At 57.6% G+C, this 17,513-nt stretch overlaps 1 protein-coding gene across 1 annotated transcript in view; it reads right to left on the reverse strand.

Moving 5' to 3' along the window:
* ABCA7 (ATP binding cassette subfamily A member 7) overlaps positions 1-16,246 on the reverse strand; it is a 19,452-nt gene extending 3,206 nt beyond the window's left edge. Inside the window, 41 exon segments of the mRNA XM_023743289.1 lie at positions 1,173-1,314; positions 1,501-1,607; positions 2,442-2,504; positions 2,579-2,699; positions 2,772-2,901; positions 3,255-3,378; positions 3,466-3,610; positions 3,906-4,021; positions 4,251-4,428; positions 4,701-4,870; positions 4,957-5,134; positions 5,256-5,288; positions 5,492-5,779; positions 5,955-6,053; positions 6,133-6,257; positions 6,447-6,601; positions 6,686-6,790; positions 6,955-7,015; positions 7,215-7,417; positions 7,733-7,805; positions 7,896-8,080; positions 9,274-9,411; positions 9,640-9,779; positions 9,878-10,009; positions 10,319-10,490; positions 10,704-10,814; positions 11,065-11,266; positions 11,347-11,568; positions 11,704-11,926; positions 12,265-12,441; positions 13,038-13,255; positions 13,412-13,579; positions 13,802-13,918; positions 14,089-14,216; positions 14,297-14,501; positions 14,735-14,815; positions 15,146-15,222; positions 15,336-15,469; positions 15,557-15,698; positions 15,875-15,968; positions 16,056-16,246. Of these exon segments, the coding sequence (XP_023599057.1) occupies positions 1,173-1,314; positions 1,501-1,607; positions 2,442-2,504; positions 2,579-2,699; positions 2,772-2,901; positions 3,255-3,378; positions 3,466-3,610; positions 3,906-4,021; positions 4,251-4,428; positions 4,701-4,870; positions 4,957-5,134; positions 5,256-5,288; positions 5,492-5,779; positions 5,955-6,053; positions 6,133-6,257; positions 6,447-6,601; positions 6,686-6,790; positions 6,955-7,015; positions 7,215-7,417; positions 7,733-7,805; positions 7,896-8,080; positions 9,274-9,411; positions 9,640-9,779; positions 9,878-10,009; positions 10,319-10,490; positions 10,704-10,814; positions 11,065-11,266; positions 11,347-11,568; positions 11,704-11,926; positions 12,265-12,441; positions 13,038-13,255; positions 13,412-13,579; positions 13,802-13,918; positions 14,089-14,216; positions 14,297-14,501; positions 14,735-14,815; positions 15,146-15,222; positions 15,336-15,469; positions 15,557-15,698; positions 15,875-15,968; positions 16,056-16,121 (5,748 nt within the window). The 5' untranslated portion in view covers positions 16,122-16,246.
* Positions 16,247-17,513: the final 1,267 nt, after the last annotated feature.

Below are 17,513 nucleotides of genomic sequence, written 5' to 3' on the forward strand. Positions count from 1 at the left end.
TCCCTGCCCAGGGAGTCATTCAATTTAATTTCGCTGCTTCCTCTATTGACTTGTTCTTATGCTTAAAAAGACCCCACAACCTTTCCAGTGTTTTTAAAATCAATAGAAAAAAATTATTTCCAGTGAGGAAGACCAAAAAAAGCACAATCACAAAAACATGTTGCCTTGACTGGCAAAAGGCGGATAGGGGGAGGAAGTAATCGTCGCTCTTGTGATTCAGAGAAATGTGCTGCACCAAGCAAATGGGAAATGTCATTATTCAGGGGCGGAGGTGTGGTAGCAGGTGGATTCATTCTTGCCAGGTATTCATGCCTTCGTGTAGGCATCTGACAGGTATTTACTGATTGCCTACTGTGTACATATTACTGTGCCCTACGATGCCAGATTTCATACTCAACAAGTTCTGGATTCAAATACTAATAAAATAGACCTTCTCCTCTTAAATAAAAAAGAATCAACGAATGAGTACATAAATAAGTAGAATAACAAACCAATGTTTCTCTCTCTAAAATAAATTTTGAAAAAAGTGAGCAGTGAGAATGGGGGAACCATGTAAGGAGGGGGCCAGAATGAGTATGGGGGGACAGGATGAGAGTAAAGGGGTAGGGGGAGCATTGGGGGGCCTTTGGTGGATCAGAGTGAATGTTGGATGACCCAAGTGAGGGTGGGACCAGGTAGGGGAAGCACAGTGAATGGGTGGAACCTCCTCAGGGCAGGACCAGAGAGAGGATAGGAATGGAGGGGCTAGGGCGAGAGTGGGGTAAAGGTCAATAAAGGGGGCAGGACCAGAATGAGAACAGGGTGGGACTGACACGTGGGTTGGGGCCACAGTGAATGAAAGATGGGACCCGACCCAGGGGCAGAAAGGCTCAAAGTGCTCAGTCAGAGGTGGAGTCACGGAGAGTGGAGACAGTCACAGACAGGAGAGAAGGGGCAGGTTCTGAGCAGCGGAGGGGGGCGTCCCAGAGCAGGGAGGTGGCAGATGCAGCTTGGATGACAGTAGAAAGCACAGTAGAAAAAAAAAGAAAGAAAGAAAGCACAGTAGACCCACATGGATGTAGGAGCTGGGGGAGGAGAGAGAGGGCCAGGGGACCTGGGCTCCAGGTATGGCCAAGCAGAGCCAGTGTGGGCAGGGATCCAGAGGTCCCAGTAGAATAAGGGGCAGCGGTCACCTGGCCAATCTTGGCCTCGGGGATACCACGCAGGCGTGCAAACAGCTCCACGTGCTCCCGGCCTGTCAGCAGCTCAAAGATGGCATCCGACTGAGGACAGTAGCCCGTGCGACAGAGCGCTGCGGCTGGTTCCTGAGTCACGCTGAGGATAGAGGACAAGGGGCTCAGGGAGCTGGCTAGGCCCCAGCCATGCTGGGGCAAGCAGGGGTCTCATTCACCACCCAAGACCACTCTGTAAAGGGACCAGGGGGTCTCCGGGCCCACCCTGTCCATGTTTGGGGGTGTGGAGGCTCACAGCCTGCCCCACCCCTACCCAGAAGCCCCTTACCTGTGGCCTGCCAGTATGACCTCGCCCCTGCTGGGCAGTATGTCCCCAGTCACCATGCGAAATGTGGTTGTCTTCCCTGCTCCATTCACGCCCAGCAGCCCAAAACACTGCAATGGCACCCACAGAGGGAGTTCGACAAGGCCTCATTTCCCTGTGTCCCAGCACTTGTGATTCTGGGTGGATTTCTAAGTTTCTGTGTGTTGGGCTGTGAGCAAGGGAAACTCCTGGGTGTGTGGGGAGGCAGAGGCTTTTGCTTAGCAAACAAGGGTTGTTGGCACATGGGATGTGTTTAATCAATCCTGGAGCACAGTAGGTATCCTACAGCAATTGCTCCATCCATAGAGGGCACAAGATTTCCAAATATTTCCTGCCATGTGGGGAGTACTCAGGCTGGGTGCACAGTCAGCCCAAGGCGGAGAGGTTGGCTAGCACACAGTAATTACTTCATAACGGTTCCTGGCACATGTGTGGACACCGATAGGTGCTCAATAATGAATATGCTTGTCCTCAGTAGTGGCTTACTAATACCTTATTGCACACAGGAGGGTTCAATAAATGTAAGCATGCAGTAGGAGCTTAATGAGAGTTTGTTGGCTCAAAACAGGAGCTCAAGTGTTGAGCTCAATAGGTAGGTATTCAATAAAGGGCAGTGGGGCCCAGCCAGTGTGGCTCAGCGGTTGAGCGTCGACTATGAACCAGAAGGTCATGGTTTGATTCCCGGTCGGGGCACATGCCCAGGTTTCGGGCTCAATCCTCAGTAGGGGGCATTCAGCAGGCAGCCAATCAATGATTCTCTCTCATCACTGATGTTTCTCTCTCTCTCCTTTCCTCTCTGAAATCAATCAATCAATCAATCAATCAATCAATCAATCAATGGCAGTGTGTGCACAGTAGGGCAATCTCTCACTGCACCTGCACCAGGACCTCTATTCTGGACTCACCTCACCGGGGGGGATCCCCAAGCATAGACGGTCAACAGCCGGTATCTTCTGCCAGGGGTACACCTGGGAGAAGTGCAGGACCCTGAGAAATGTGAGTGGGCCAATGGGAGCCCCCCCACCTAGCACTCTGCACCCACCTTGGTTAGGTCCCGCAGCACCAACACGTCGCCCTGGGTGGCCCCTTCAACCACCCGCTCCCGCTCCCGAGCCACATCCTCATCCTCCTTTCCCAGTGGAAGCAGTGGTCTCAGCTTGGGTCTAGGAACAGAGACATCAGTGGGCCCAAAGCTGGACCCCAGCCCCTGCCACCCTTCCCTGGTCCCCACTGACTGTGGCAGGAGGCGGGTGCGGTGCTGCAGCAAAAGTGTAAAGAGGAGGAAGAGGGGCCCCTGCACCGCCATGGCCAAGAGGTTCTTGCCAACCACCTCCCAGCGCAGGGGCGACTGGAACCGCCCGTCTCCTGTGGGAAGAGGAAGGAGAGACTGGGTCCTTGGAGGGGCTTGGCTTCTGAGCCCCTTTTCATCTAAGTCACCTTCAGTTCTTAAGGGATCAGAAACTGGTTAGGCCACTCAACTGGGGTCTAATTGTTATAGAAAACAATGATATCACCACCTCCCTTATTTAGGGCTTTAGACTTCTTGTGATATAACCCAAGATGGAATTAGCTTTTGTGGCTGCTTTTCTGAATCTCTAACTTGAGCCAAACTTGGGGCCACCTCAGCCCTCCGGTTCTCTTCGTGGGGTCTGCTGTTTATCCTTACCCTGTATAACTGATTCTTGGCTGACACTCCCCACCTGGAGGAAAGTTCTCACCTAAGCGCTCAAAGGCATCAGCCATGGCCTGATTCCTCACCATATCGATGAGCCCCCGACCCAAGCAGAAGTGGGGGAAGATAAGGAAAACCTGTTTCAGGATCCGGCTCACATTCTGCAGTTTCTGCTCAGGGGCAGGAAGGAGGAGGTGGGTCAGAGGCCAAGGCCCCAGCCCCACCCCAGCCTGAGGCCTAGCCTTGCAGAGTCCCACCTGATCAGAGAAGAGCTCAAGCACAAAGGTGGCCATGCTGCCATTGATGCCAATAAATAGGTTGATGCAGGTGAGCACCACGTAGGCTGTGCTGGGCACAGAGAAGAAGAAGGAGGCTGGGTACATGAGTGGTGTGATCGACCAGCTGCAGGGAAGCAACAGGAGTTGCCTGGTAACCACACAGATGGGGGCTGAGTAGCCCTGAGAGGAATACATATCTTCCCTCCCATAGTCTGCATTGTAGACCTATATTAATGAGTTGGGACAAGATGAGCTTTTAAGGCCACCCTGACACCCCACTGAATTAGATCTCACTTGGAGTTACCTCAGACCCCATATTCTTTCTTCTCCTTGGGAACTACTGCAGAGTCCCATTTCCCTCAACAGTATTGGGGAAGGGGGTGTGGTAAGAACAGGCCCTGAGGGTCTGGGGGCCTCACCCATATAGTATTAGCAATAGCAGGAGGGCAGGCAGGTTGGCAGGGGACACATATGCCTTCCTCTGAAAGGCCAGAAATATGAGCACCACGATGATTGCTGGCACCAAGTAGTTACACTGCATAGGAGACGGCAGTTACCCCATCAGTGTGCAGGGTTGGGAGCTGCCATCCTTAGCCCTGTCACCCACCCTAACCTCTCTGCATTCTAGGTATCAGGACATGAAGTCCCACAATCCCCAAAACTTCACCCCAGCCATCCTGGACAAGTCCCTGCCCAGAGGGGCCAGAAGGGGCAATGGAGAATAGCAGCAGCTGGGCCCCCACCCCTCTGGGGAGTCCCCGCACCATGTCCCAGAGAAAGTTGCCAAGCCAGTAAAGAGTGGGGGATAGGCCCCCCATGAACTGCAGGTGTTTGGCTCGGGTGACACGCTCCTCAATGAGGACAAGGATGAAGCTGGCCGGGATGAAGGACATGGCGAAGACCACGCAGATGGAGACAAGCACGTCCACTGAGGAGGCCATCCTGGGGGCAGGGGCACATGAGCTGCTCAGGGCAGAGCTGCATTCCACTGATGGAACCAAGATCCACAGGGCTGGTTCAAGCCATTTGGGGATGAGGGTGGCTGGGTCATTTGGCAGGGAGAGGTTTCACAAGGCTCCAGTAAGATAAGGGTTTGTGTGATGAGTACACATGGGCCACTGGGGGAGACTTGAGCCCCCCCTGAACCCCTCCCATCACCCAAAATTAACAGGGAAACTGAGGCGGGAGAGAATATGCAGGGCAGAAAGACTCACAGGGTGGCCTTAGATAGCTGCTCCTTAGTGAGGTTCAGGGGGTGGTTGAGTGTGGTGATACTGTGAGCACGGCGGGTGGGGCCTGGTGGCAGGCGGGCATGTAGGAGTGCATTGTGGGCTCGGTTGACAAAGGCCACCATGGCATGCCAGCCCTTGTTGTTGAACCAGATCTAAGATGGGGTCAGGGCCGAGGGTTAAGGGTGACAAAGTCAGCCCTGCCCCCACTAGCCACCTGTCCACTACCCCCAGTTCCCACCTTGAGGCTGTGCTGAGCATCCAGGCCATGAGCCCATGCTATGAGGTTGTTCAGGAAGCGGTCGAGGGCCCCACCAGGTTGGGGGCTCAGCAGCACACGCAGCAACTCCAGTGAGCGCCCCACCTCACGCCCTGAGGATAGGCCCACATCTGGGGCCCCCAAGGAGATGCCCCCATACCTATGGGACATTGGGGGCAGGGAGGGGCAGCTGAGGGCCAGCAAGAATGGAATGGGAGAGCCCACGAGTGGAACGACACAGGGACGTAGGAAGGGAACCCAAGGCAGAGGCCCCTCCTCACCTGACCTCATCCACCCATTTCTTAGTCTTCAGGCTGAGAGAGAGACAGACAAAAAGACAGAGATGTGAGTGAGACAGAGTGCAAGATGCTGGAGGGTCTGGTGAGACAGCGAACAGGGGGTTGGGCAGGGAGGGCACTCAAGCCCAGGCATCCGCCCTGACCTCCCTGTGGACCAGACCACCTCCTCGACCTGAGGACCCAAACAGCCAGGCACACCAAGTCCTCCTGCTGCTCACCCCTGGTGCACTAGGCGTGGGTAGGTCTTGACCAGAAAGTCAGACAGGTTCCGGCCCGTCAGGTTCTGCACAATTTCGCCCGAGTCGGTCAGAGCCTGAGGTGGTGGGGGGCCACCGGCTGCAGCTGGGCAGTAGGGAAGCAGGTGGCGGGTGCCAGACTGGCTGCACTGGCAGGCAGGGGATGGAAACTCCGGGGTCCAGTTGCCACTGGCCAAGACCTCCGCCACTTCTGTGGGAATCTTGGGCACTGAGAACCAGCAGACGGTGGGCTGCGTACACTTGGGGGGCCTGTGGAACGGGGCAGAACTGTGGGCATGCAGCTTCCGGAACATGGAGGCTCCCAGTTCCCAAGCAGGCATAGAGGGTGCCAGCTTGGGACCTGGGCACCCCCGGGCCCACTGGCCAGAGCCCAGATAGGGAAGCCACGGCTAGAAAAGAGCTAGGTCCAGGCTGAGGAACTCACCTTTGGGAGCTGTTATGCAAGTAGGGGTTCTCCAATCCTGCCTCCTCCAGCAGTGCCTCCAGCAGGTGGGCACCCTCGGGGCTCCCTGGAGCATCCTCACTGTGGGGGGTGCGGGGTCAGGGCTGCGTCCATGGGTCCCTGGTCCTCCCACCACCAGCTCCCTCTTCTCTGCACCAACCTGAAGAAGGACACCTGGGCACCATACATGCTGGGACTGAGCTGCAGAGCTGGGTAGTACTGGAAAGGCGGCACGATGAGGCTGAACATCAAAGCCAGGGCCACAAACAGGGCAGGCAGCAGGATCTGAAGGACCGGCCATTAGCTGCCCTCCCCACCTACCCGCCAGTCTCACCACACCTTTTCCTGCTCCCACTCTACAACCATCCGTGGCTCCCCAGTGCTTTCAATAAAGGTGTGCAGGGCAGGGGATATGCCTGGGGTTAGGCAGTTGAATTAGGCCGAGTATCCTCCCTAGTGTCCATCCCCCTTCACCTGTGAGAACAGACCACGGCGGCTACGGGAGGCAAGCAGAAAGCGCTTGAGAAGCAGGGCTCGGAGCTGCTGGCGGGTCAGTGTCCAGCCCTGTACCCGGCCCACGATGTCCGGCCCAGAGACCTGCAGGGCCTGTGTCTCTGGGGCAGAGCCAGCTGTGGGGATGGGAGGGTCAGGTGTTCGTGCTATGGGGACTGGGAGAGGCCATGGTGCCACAGGGTCAGGGTGGGGCAACTCACCCAGGTCCCTATCCTCCAGGGCTGACTCCTCTGGCAGAATCCTGAGCCCCTGGGTCACCTTTGGTTGAGTAATGCCTACACGGGGGTGTTGTCTGTGGCGACCATCTGTGGGACCACCAGGGGACCAGGTCAGGGGGCACAGATGAAGGGGATCAGGAGTCAGAGATGGAGGTCAGGGTTATGCCTTGGGCCAGACTCAGCCCGGAATTGGGACTTGGTATAAAGTGAGGTCCAACCCTGGACCAGTGTCAGGGGTCTAGGACAGAGACCTGCAGCCGCACCCTCTGGGTCTGTGTCCACAGCACCGTCTTTTACCACCTTCAGGAAGATCTGGGGAGACAGAAAAGGGGGCTCAAAGCCTGAAGACCCGCAGGAGGGAGCCAGGGACTCAATCCCCTCCCATCCTCAGTTTCTCCAAGGGACTCCAAGTCTCCAGGCAACCACCAGGGCCCTGCCTCCTCCCTGGAGTGCTGGCTGTAGATAAGCAGACTCCTCCTCACTCCAGGCAGCCCTCCCCCAGCAGCCGCACCTCCTCGAGGCTGGTGTCAGAGATCCCATAGCCGGCCAGCCCCAGCTCCCCCAGTCGCTGGTCCAGCTCACGGAAGAGCTTGGCGAAGCTGCCATCCAGGGCACCCTCGTAGGGCAGCACCAGCAGCAGCTCGTGCGATAGGTCCTCGACCACCTGTGCCCCGGGCACCTGGTGCTGCACCACTGCCAGCAGGCGGGGTGTACCTGGGTGAGCAGGGGTGCGTATCAGGGGCCCTGGCTCCCGCCTCACCCCTCTCATCCCAGCCTCCCTGGGGAAGGGACTTGGGTGACTCACAGGGGGCTGAGCCTGTGGACAGAGGAGGTCAGGGTTAAGCACCTGAGGGCAGGATTGGATCTGGGATCAGAGCTGGAGTGCACCCAAGGTCAGAGGTCAGAGGTAGGTTTCTGGGCTCAGCCCAGGGTCAGGGGTCCAGTCTGGGGTCATAAGCCCTGTTGCCCTGAACCAAGCCACTGCCACCCACCGGCCCCTCCCTCTGGTTCTCCTACCCCAGCCCTCACCAGCCCTGCTGCCATGGCTGCCCAGCTCCCTCTCCTGCCTGGCATCCACGCTGTCCTTCAAGTCAGTGTCACCCTGCAGGCAGAGGGGCACCAATTGACATGGCCTTTGGGGCTGGAGAGAGCCCTTAGGGGTTGGGGGTCTAAGGTCACCCCCAGCCCTTACCTTTGTGCTGGTGGCCAGGGGCTGGGGACACTTTGCCAGCCTCAGGTAGTAGCCAGATCCCAAGCGACGGCGCAGGAAGAGAGGGGAGCCACAGCAGAGTAAGCGGCCACCTGCCACCACTGCTATCCGGTCGCCCAGTAGCTCCGCCTCATCCAGGTGGTGGGTAGAAAGGATCAGTGTGCGACCTGGGCACAGGGACCCAACAGACATGTACATCAGGTCATCCGGTCTTTGCCTGTGTTGTAGCCTCTGACAAGAATTGCCTGCCCCATGTGGCAAACTCCTACTCATCTCTCAAAACCCATCCCTGTCCGCCAGCAAGGCTCAGTGGTTGAGCGTCGACCTATGAACCAATGCCCGGCGATCAGGGCACATGCTGGGTTGTGGGCTCGATCCCCAGTGTGGGGCATGTAGAAGGCAGCCGATCAACGATTCTCTCTCATCGCTGATGTTTCTATCTCTCTCGTCCTCTCCCTTCCTCTCTCTAAAAGCATTAATAAAAACATTTAAAAACAAAACAAATAAACAAAAAAACTACATCCCTAACACTTCCTCCTGAGAAGCCTTTTCTCCTTGTCAGAAACCTTTTTAAATATATATATATATATATTGATTTCAGAGAAGAAGGGAGAGGGAGAGAGAGATTGAAACATCAATGATGAGAATCATTGATCAGCTGCCTGCACACCCCTACTGGGGATCAAGCCCGAAACCCAGGCATGTGCCCTTGACCAGAATTGAACCCGGGACCCTTCAGTCCTCAGGCCGATGCTCTACCCACTGAGCCAAAGCAGCCAGGGCTTTTGTGAGACTTTTTATAAGCCTTTATTTGAGCCAAACTGAGGACATATGCCAGGGAGCTTGCCAGGGAACAAGAACTCAAATGTTCCTCTCCTGTTTTTTAATCAAGCTAGTTGCCCAGTTGGCAAAGCCTTTGAAGATATCCAGTTAAAACTTTGCACCCTTGGCCTGGCCGGTTTGGCTCAGTGGATAGAGTGTTGACCTGCGGACTGAAAGGTCCTAGGTTCGATTATGGTCAAGGGCACATGCCCAGGTTGCGGGCTCGATCCCCAGTGGGGGGTGTGCAGGAGGCAGCTGATCAATGACTCTCTCATCATTGATGTTTCTACCTCTCTCTCCCTCTCCTTTCCTCTCTGGGGTCAATAAAAGTATATTAAAAAACAAACAAACAAAAACACTTTGCACCCTTACTTATCGCTGGGGCAGACAATGAAGAAAAATGCCACTAAAAAGAAACACACACAAAAAACAAAACAAAACAAACCACTTCAAGCGGCAACCCGCGGAGAACAACCAGAAACCTTTTCCGGCCCCTCAAGCAGAATCCAGGAGAACCTGTGCTGCCCCCAGCTTTTACCTTCCCGGTATTTCAGCAGCAGCTCCCAAATGTTGCGACGGGAAGCAGGGTCCACACCAGCTGTGGGCTCATCCAGGATAACGACTCGGGAGCCACCCACAAAAGCAATGGCCACTGAGAGCTTTCGCTGCATCCCTCCTGGGCGGGGACAAGGGCCCGGATTTCAGCGCCACCCCCCAGTCTTGAACAGGGCTGCCTCCCCTTTCCGTGCCCCTTTCCTCACCCACCTTGACCTCAGCACCTGGCTTACTCTGGGTGCCCCAGATCTCCTCTGGCTGCCTACTACCCTTGGATAAAGTCCCAGCCCCGTCTCCAGCCTCATCTCCACCAACCGGACCTGGAGGCTCCTCCCCAGGCGGGGCTCACCTGAGAGGTGGCGAGTCTGTGCATGCCGCTTGGGGACAAGCCCTACATCCCGCAGCAGAAGGTCCTGCTCTGGGCCCACGGCAGCCGCACTCAGACCCTTCAGCCGACCGTAGAACCAGATGTGCTCGTCCACAGTCAGCCTGCAGCCACAGGCAGAAACAGTGGCCACCATAGCAGGCGGGTCTTAGAGGACACCCAGCCCCTCCCTCCGCTGTACCCCAGGCCTCTCAGGACTCACAGGTCAAACAGCACATTGTACTGAGGGCAGACGCCCAGGTGGGGCCGGATGGCTGCCATGCCGGACTGGACGTTATGGCCCAGGACGTAGGCGGAGCCAGCAGTGGGTGGAAAGAGGCCACTCAGGATGGACCTGGGGGTGCAGGGGTCTCAGAGCATCTGTTCCTTCAGAAGTGGAAACAGAGGCCCCCAAAGAAGGGGCACCAGCATTGATGGAGCACCTATTGCATGCCCAGGCCAAGGTGGAGTTATATCTCTATTTTATAGGAGGGAAACTGAGGATCAAAGAAAATACTTGTTACCTGCCTATCACGCACCCAAAGTGATCTGGGGGGTCACACTCCCAATGCAGAGATGGGAACCTTCTGGCCCCAGATGCCTTTCACTTTAACCAGATAAGCAAACAGGCCGGGGGGGTGTGGGGGGGTGTGTGGCCACTCACATTGTAGTTGTCTTGCCAGCACCGTTGGGGCCCAGGAAGGCGGTGATGTGGCTCTGGTAGAAGTCCAGGCTGAGCCCATAGAGGGCCGGTGTTGGGTTGCCAGGAAAGCGCTTTTCTAGGCCCCGTATGGAGACCCCTGGAATCAGGCCGGACGGAGCCTCCTCCACCAGCTCTGGGGAGAGAGGGCAGTCAGCCGCGGAGCCCTTGGGCAGCCATTAGAACCTGTCTGTACAGTCAGGGACCTGCCAGGCTCCAGTTTACGGGAGGTGGGGAAGCCACCAGGGATGAGGAGAGCTGAAGGTGTCCAGAGATGGGGATCTGACTGGGTTTTGGAGGGGCCGTAGGGTCCAGCTGGGGAAGCAGCTAGTAAGGCTTGTTTCCTCACCCTGTGGGTCCTGCCAGGCTGGGGGCAGGTCAGAACTCTTTGGGGGTCTAGGCCCAAACCAGTAGCTCCTCCGAAAGGGAAAGTTCCATGGTTCAGGGATCCCATACTGGCCTGGGGGAAGCAGTGCTCAGTTATCCTTTGAGCCTCGATCCCCTGGAGGATTCCAGGCATCCAGGAAAGGAGGTGACTGGGAGACCCCGCCCACCTTCCCCAGGCTGTCCTCAAAGGCAGCCACCTGGGTGCATGTGTCAGGAAGCCCCACCCTCTCACCCTGGAGGTCCCCTCCTGAGCAGACCCGCCCCTCCGCCCAGCCTCCCTGGTACAGGGAACACAGTCAGGAGTCCCTACTCATAGAGTCCACCTGGGCACACAGTCTCCAGGTACCAAGTGGTGAGACCATAGAGCACGGCATCCAGCAGCAGAAGGCCCGAGACCTGGGCCAGGCTGAAGACATCAGCTGCAGGCCCAGTGCCCATGTTGTGCCACTGTGCGCCCTCGCCTTGCTCCTCCAGCAGCGCCAGGCTCTCACAGCCGAAGCCAAAGGCCACAGGTGATAGAATGCTCTGCGGGTGGGGGCAGAGGCAGGTGGGTCAGAGAGTGAAGGCGGCGACCGTCCTGCGCCTCACCCCGGCCCAGCTCTCACCATGGCCACGCGGCCGCCCGCGGGCAGCTGGTCCCTCCAGGCCACGCACAGCACGTAGGGCAGATAGAGCACGAAGTACATGAGGCCCCCGCAGGCGGCTGCCAGGTTGGCCTGGGAGAAGAAGACGCTCAGCAGGAAGCTCTGGACCACCGTGGCCACAGCGAAGGCGGCCAAGAACAAGAAGAGTACGACCGGGTGGCTATAGGGGAGGATGTCCCCAAGCTGCGGGAGACAGAGGGGACTGGGATGAGACCCAGGTTTGCCCAGGGGTACGCACCCGCACGAGGCTCCTCCTGCTGTTACCCTCCTCTGCCTGCACACCCCCACCCCGCAGCCAGGAAGACATGGCGCCCCCACCTTGAGCACCATCACCAGCAGTGCAGTGCTGAGAAGGAAGGGCCCAAGGCAGCTGAGGAACCAGCCCAGCCACAGCACAGCACGGCCCAGCCCCATGGCGTGCATGGTGTAGCGCAGCCGCGTCTCCTTCTCCCGCACCAGGGCCTTCACGGTCAGTGACACTGAGTAGATCCAGGCCAGTGTCAGGAAGAGTGGCAGCGACCGGCTCAGCACACGCAGGAACCTGGAGCAGCAGGGGTGGAGGCTGGAGACCCTGTGCAGCCCCCATCTGACACTATGGTTCCCGCCCCACGATCCTAAGGCATATGGACGTTTGTCCTCTCTTATCCTCGGACCCTTCATTCAGCGTAAGGGTCCCAGCTGTCAGCACAGGCCACATTCTCTCTGTGCCAGGGAACCCCAGACCCTTAGAGGTCCCTGTTCCTTCCTCTACAGGTCTCTTGGGCCCTTCCTTCTTGGGTCCACCTAAGCCTTGACTTCATGAATGTTCCAAATGGAGACCAGCTCCCACCTGAGACCTGGTACCTGCAGCTGGCGAATGACTGGGGAGGGGGCACTCACCCGTCATCCACATAGCACGGGTAGGGCATCTGCTGCAGGTAGAGGTTGGCACGGGGTGCACTGCCACTGAGCACACGCACTGCTGCATGCTCCAGCAGGTCCTGCAGGTACACGAAGCCACCCCACACATAGCGCAGGTCTGCCAGGGGGTCAGCGTCCGGGCCAGGTTCCCAAAACCTGCAAGGAGCTCAGTAGTCGGCTGCAGGGACCGGCTGGAAACACCACCCTCCACCCTGTACCCATTTTACAAATTTAGTTCTGTCCACACCCACAGGCTCAACTACAGGCCTGGCCGGGCCTGCTACCCAATTGGCCCAACACCCACCCCCATGTACCGCAGAAGCCAAGGCGTTAAGCCCATCCACCACCCGTTCAGCAGGCCCATTACACAACCTAGGCCCCGCCAACCATGGATCCCCAATTGGTCTAAGGCAGTGGTTCTCAACCTTCTGGCCCTTTAAATACAGTTCCTCATGCTGTGACCCAACCATTAAATTATTTTCGTTGCTACTTCATAACTGTAATGTTGCTACTGTTATGAATCGTAATGTAAATATCTGATATGCAGGATGGTCTTAGGTGACCCCTGTGAAAGGGTCGTTCGACCGCCAAAGGGGTCTCGACCCACAGGTTGAGAACCGCTGGTCTAAGGAATCAATCAGACGCTGCCTGCCTGGTCTCTAATGGGTGATGGGGGCTGAGTGATGGGCCGAATGCCCTGGCCTCATCCACCATGCTCTTGGTCCCACTCCAACACATGGCCACACTCCCACCTGTCCCTGATCTTATCGGTTTTGACGACATTGTCAATGTCCATGCGGATCTTGATGAGCACATGGCCTGGGCCGCGGAGCTGCTCTTCGTCCCGGGAATCCTTGGGGCCCAGGAAGACAACCCCTGCCCAGAAGCGGTGCTCGGCAAGCAGCTCCAGAGCCCGCTCTACCAGGGCCGCCTCCGAGGGTGCTGCCTCCAGCTTGTCCAGGCTCACACACTGGAGAGGGTACAAGGCCTGGGTCAGAGGGGCCCTGGTCCTGTCCTGGACCTTGGGGCTGAGGCGGGCTTTCTCCCAGGGCAGGGCCCACCCCTCCAGCAGATCCCCCCACAGGACAGGCTAGCTCTCCCCATTCCCAAGTGGATGGCCTCTCACCTCCATAGCACGGCCCAGTATGCCCACCAGAAGCTCCACATCTGCATAAGCTTCCTTCCAGCTGTAGCCACCGCTAGAGGGGTCCAGAAAGGCTTGAAGAGCCTCCGCCTGGTGCAGGCCTCTGGCTCCTGGCTGCCTCTTTCCTTTGTTCTGAATTTGCAGGAGCCTCTGGGGAATGGGAAGGGAACGTGGCGGTCTGCATGGGGCATAACTCCTTGTCTTGTTACCCCTCTTCCCATCCCTGGGGCCTGTCCTCAACATGGAGGTCACATCCCCCCTCCACACCCTTGCCCAGGAGGCCCTGACCTGCCCTTTGCCCTAATTCTCAGCAGGGGGTGATAGGACTGGGCAGGCTGTAGATAACTCTGCCACCCTCCGTTCTGGGCCCACCTGCAGCATGGCTATATTTGCACTGTCATTCAGGAAGTTGAAGAGCTGGGGTCCCAGCACCCCCCACACCTCCTGGAGATCCTTCAATACAGTCAGCTCCTGGAAGGTCCGGTTCACCTGGGGGAGGCAGGAGCCCAGATCAATGCCATGCTCACCCATTCACCACCCATCTTCTGACAGAGGACCCCTGTCCACTTCTTTCTCCTCCACTTTGTTCCATCCTTCTCTCAGGCCTGGCCCTCATCCCCTGAGCTGAGGGAGGGACCAGGGACCCCTCCCACCCTGACCTGTGCCATCAGCTGCCGAGTGAAGGGCGTGTCAGGTGCAAACAGCAGTTTCCCCAGGACCAGTGGCTTCAGGCGCTTCCAGAGCAGCTGCATGTCCAGGATCCCCATCATCTCAGCACAGGCAGGGCCTGGTCAGAGGTGCCATGAGGCCATGCCCCCATACCCACACTCCACTTCCCAAACTGGGCAGCCAAGGTCAATCACTTACTCAGGCCATGGTCAGGTAGGGCTGGCTCCTGCATCACCACCTCCTCCGGGTTACTGCCCTCATACCTGTTGAGGGAGGGCCTCCTAGGGACTCTAGGCCCCTTGTCCCCACAGAAGGCTTCTAACACTGCTTCCAGGGGGACATCTGTCTGCCGGGGTCTCCGCAGTAGTGCCTGAAGCTCTGCCAGGCTGGGCAGCACCAGGAGCTGGAGAGAGGTCACCAGAGGGTGCTGGCAGTCCTCCCTCCAGCACAATCCCACCGCCAATCCTTAACCAGGGCAGGACATCCCACCAGGAGCACCTCCTCCCTCTCTTTCTGCCCAAATTCCCCCCCAAAATCTTACCCAAGGTGAGTACCCAGGACTACCCTGTCACCTCCCCATCTGGCAGCCTGCCCCTCTAGTTTCCGGCATGGGGTGGAGGATGAGGGGCCTCTTACTTGCTGGGCCAAGTCCTCCGCTGCTTCCACAACGCTGCCCACTGACTCCTGGGCTTGGTCTAGCAGAGGCCTCAGGGACTCCTGGGGAGAAAGATAACAGGGTGACAATGACCTTGTTTGAGGTCTCACCAGAGGGCACTTTGCCAGGCAGCTGATACTACGGGTACAGACCCCATTTTATAAACGGGGAAACTGAGGCTCTAAGAGGCACTTGGACTTGCTCAAGGTCTCAAAGCCTAGAGTCCTCCACCATGCCAGACACAGCCTGTCCAGGTTCCAGACACAGCCCAGACAAAAGCCTGGAGGCTGGAATCAACTGCCCTGGGAGGGAGTCACCTGGCCCAGAATGGGGCAGTGCCGGGACTTCCTGGGAGCAGGGTCTCAGAGTCATTTCACCCAGCCCCACCTCACCCCTCGCAGCAGTGTTCCCAGCAGCTCAGTAGCCAGGGATGGTCTCTCCTGCAGCTGATCACTTGACTGGGGCCAGACTGTAGGAGGCACACAGGAAGCACAGGGTTAGGCAATGTTTAGCCTGAAACATCACCACCTGTGCCCATTTCACAGCCAGGCAGGTGGAGGCTCCAAGCTCAGCACCACCTACCAGAAGACCCAGGCCTCCCACTTGCTCCTAGTGCAGTCCGTAACTTGGGTATCAGCTTCCCCAGGCTGGCCAGCATCCTGTGGGCCCTGGGGCTCCCCAGCATAGCACGGACATCTGCCAGGAGCCGGGAGACCCTGGGGACACAGAGAGGGCGGGAAGCAGGGGCTCAGTGGGCATCCCCGCACCCACCAGTGGCCTCCGGACCCACAGCGCTTGCTCACAGGGAGTCATTAAAGTTGTTGAGGACACCTGGCTCCTCACTGGGCGTGTGCCGAGGGAAACAGGTGTTGTCCAGGTTGCAGATGAGACCCTGGAGCCAGGGCACGGTGCCTGCAGAGGGCAGCGGCTTGCTGGGGAAGTGGCCTGCGAGAATGCCAGGTGTTACGGGCCTTGTCAGAGTCCTCACCATGATCCCACTCAGCCATTTATGGGTGCTGGGTCTGTGCTCTCTGGCGTTTGCTCACTGGGGCCCCTGTGCATAGGGTGACTCCCTTGCCTCCCCCGCTACGAAAGCACCTGGACCCTGGAGGGGGGCTTACATTCATGCTGCTCCAATGGGGGGTGGGAAGAGCGGACGGCCACCAGGATTAAGAAGAGGAAGAGAGGCCACAACAACTCCACCAGGAGCTGGATCTGGGGTAGAGAGAACAAGCAGGACAGTGGGCAATAGTGGGGAGCGCTTGGGCCGTGCCCAACCTGTCCCAAACGCCTGGGCTTTACCGGCTGTCTCTTGCGATACAGGAAATTCTTCCAAAGCAGCAGCATCAGCTGTGTCCAGAAGGCCATGGTGGAAATAGACAGGAGACAGGACCGCGGGGTCAGGCTGAAGAATGTGCTGTGCAGCTGCGGGCAACTCCCTGTCCCTCTCGGAACTTCATTGCTCTATTCCATTGTGCAGAATTTTCTGGACATCTGCTTAGAGCTAGGCAAACAGTAAGCACTTATCTAAGTGCTTGCTCCCCGAAGGGAACCAATGGGAGCCCTGCCTGAAGTCATCCTTACATCTGATTGGTTGCCAGGGCTGTCACTCCCTGTAGTGCGGGTGGAAAAGGCTATCAACTAATTATTGGGGGGCGGGGCCTCAGCGTAACTCTTTCATCACCAGGCTCTACCCTAAGCCTACTTGGGGGCCTCCAGATCCTGGCCTCCAATCTCATCCTTGACCAGGGGAAGGATCCCCCCCCTCTTCCCCAGTGATAATAGCAAAGTATTTACTGTGAACATTTACACGCCTGGCTGGAAGAGGGGGCAATTCAGGAGCCCAGAGACAGGCAGTCATCCAGTGGGATGCGGACTCCCGCTCTACCTACCCCTCATGTATTATTTATCGCTCAGGAGACCCCCAAGATCTAGAAAACGGGTTAGGAGAAGGGACAGTGATGGAGGCTCCTGGAACCAGTGATCCTGACCCCATCACTTGCTCGGAATTGTCCAGCTCTGGCCTATTTCATTACTGCACAGATGGGGAAACTGAGGTCGCCAGGGGGACTGGGAGTGGCCACAGCTCACATACAAAGGGGCTGCAGGGTACCTCCGACCCCCACTCTAGAACGCTCCTTTACCTAAAGCGGGACCTGGGGGAGCAGCCTCCCTCCATTGGTACAACGCGGGCAGGTGTGGAGGGGTTCCAACCAGGAAAGGGGCTGCAGGTGTACGTTGGCCACGCCCCTCTCAGGTGAGTCTAATGCCCAAACTCCCCCTTAAAAATTAATGGCCAATTCTGCCGTCCCCCAATACTCATCCGCAGGGAGCAAAGGTGAGTGAGAGCCTGGACTCCGCCCGCACCTCCTAGTTCCCAGGGAACCTGCCTCCGTACCCCCATCCCCACACCCGCACCCTCCTGGGGCTTCCGCTCTCCCGGGACCCCCTCACGGTCCCAGCCCCCAGCGTCAGCCGCCTGCGCTCTACCCAACAGCAGACCTGAAAGCGCGGCCCTTTAAAGAAAGGCCCCCTAGCGGGCGCCGGGCCTGAACTTTCGGTGTCAGCACCTGGGGCGCCCCCCCCCCCCCCCCCCGAAAACACCCACCCCAAAGTCCCCGGTGTCGTCAACCGGCCTGGAAGATCCACTAAGACTGGAAAATTTCTTAACCAACATTGCTCAACGAGATTCAAAGTCCTTACTTGAAGATTTCAAAGTGATACAAAACAACCATCCCAAATAAAGATTATTCATCTCTA

This window comes from Myotis lucifugus, unplaced genomic scaffold, assembly GCF_000147115.1.
Source record: "Myotis lucifugus unplaced genomic scaffold, Myoluc2.0 scaffold_383, whole genome shotgun sequence".
Classification (NCBI taxonomy): Eukaryota; Metazoa; Chordata; class Mammalia; order Chiroptera; family Vespertilionidae; genus Myotis; species Myotis lucifugus.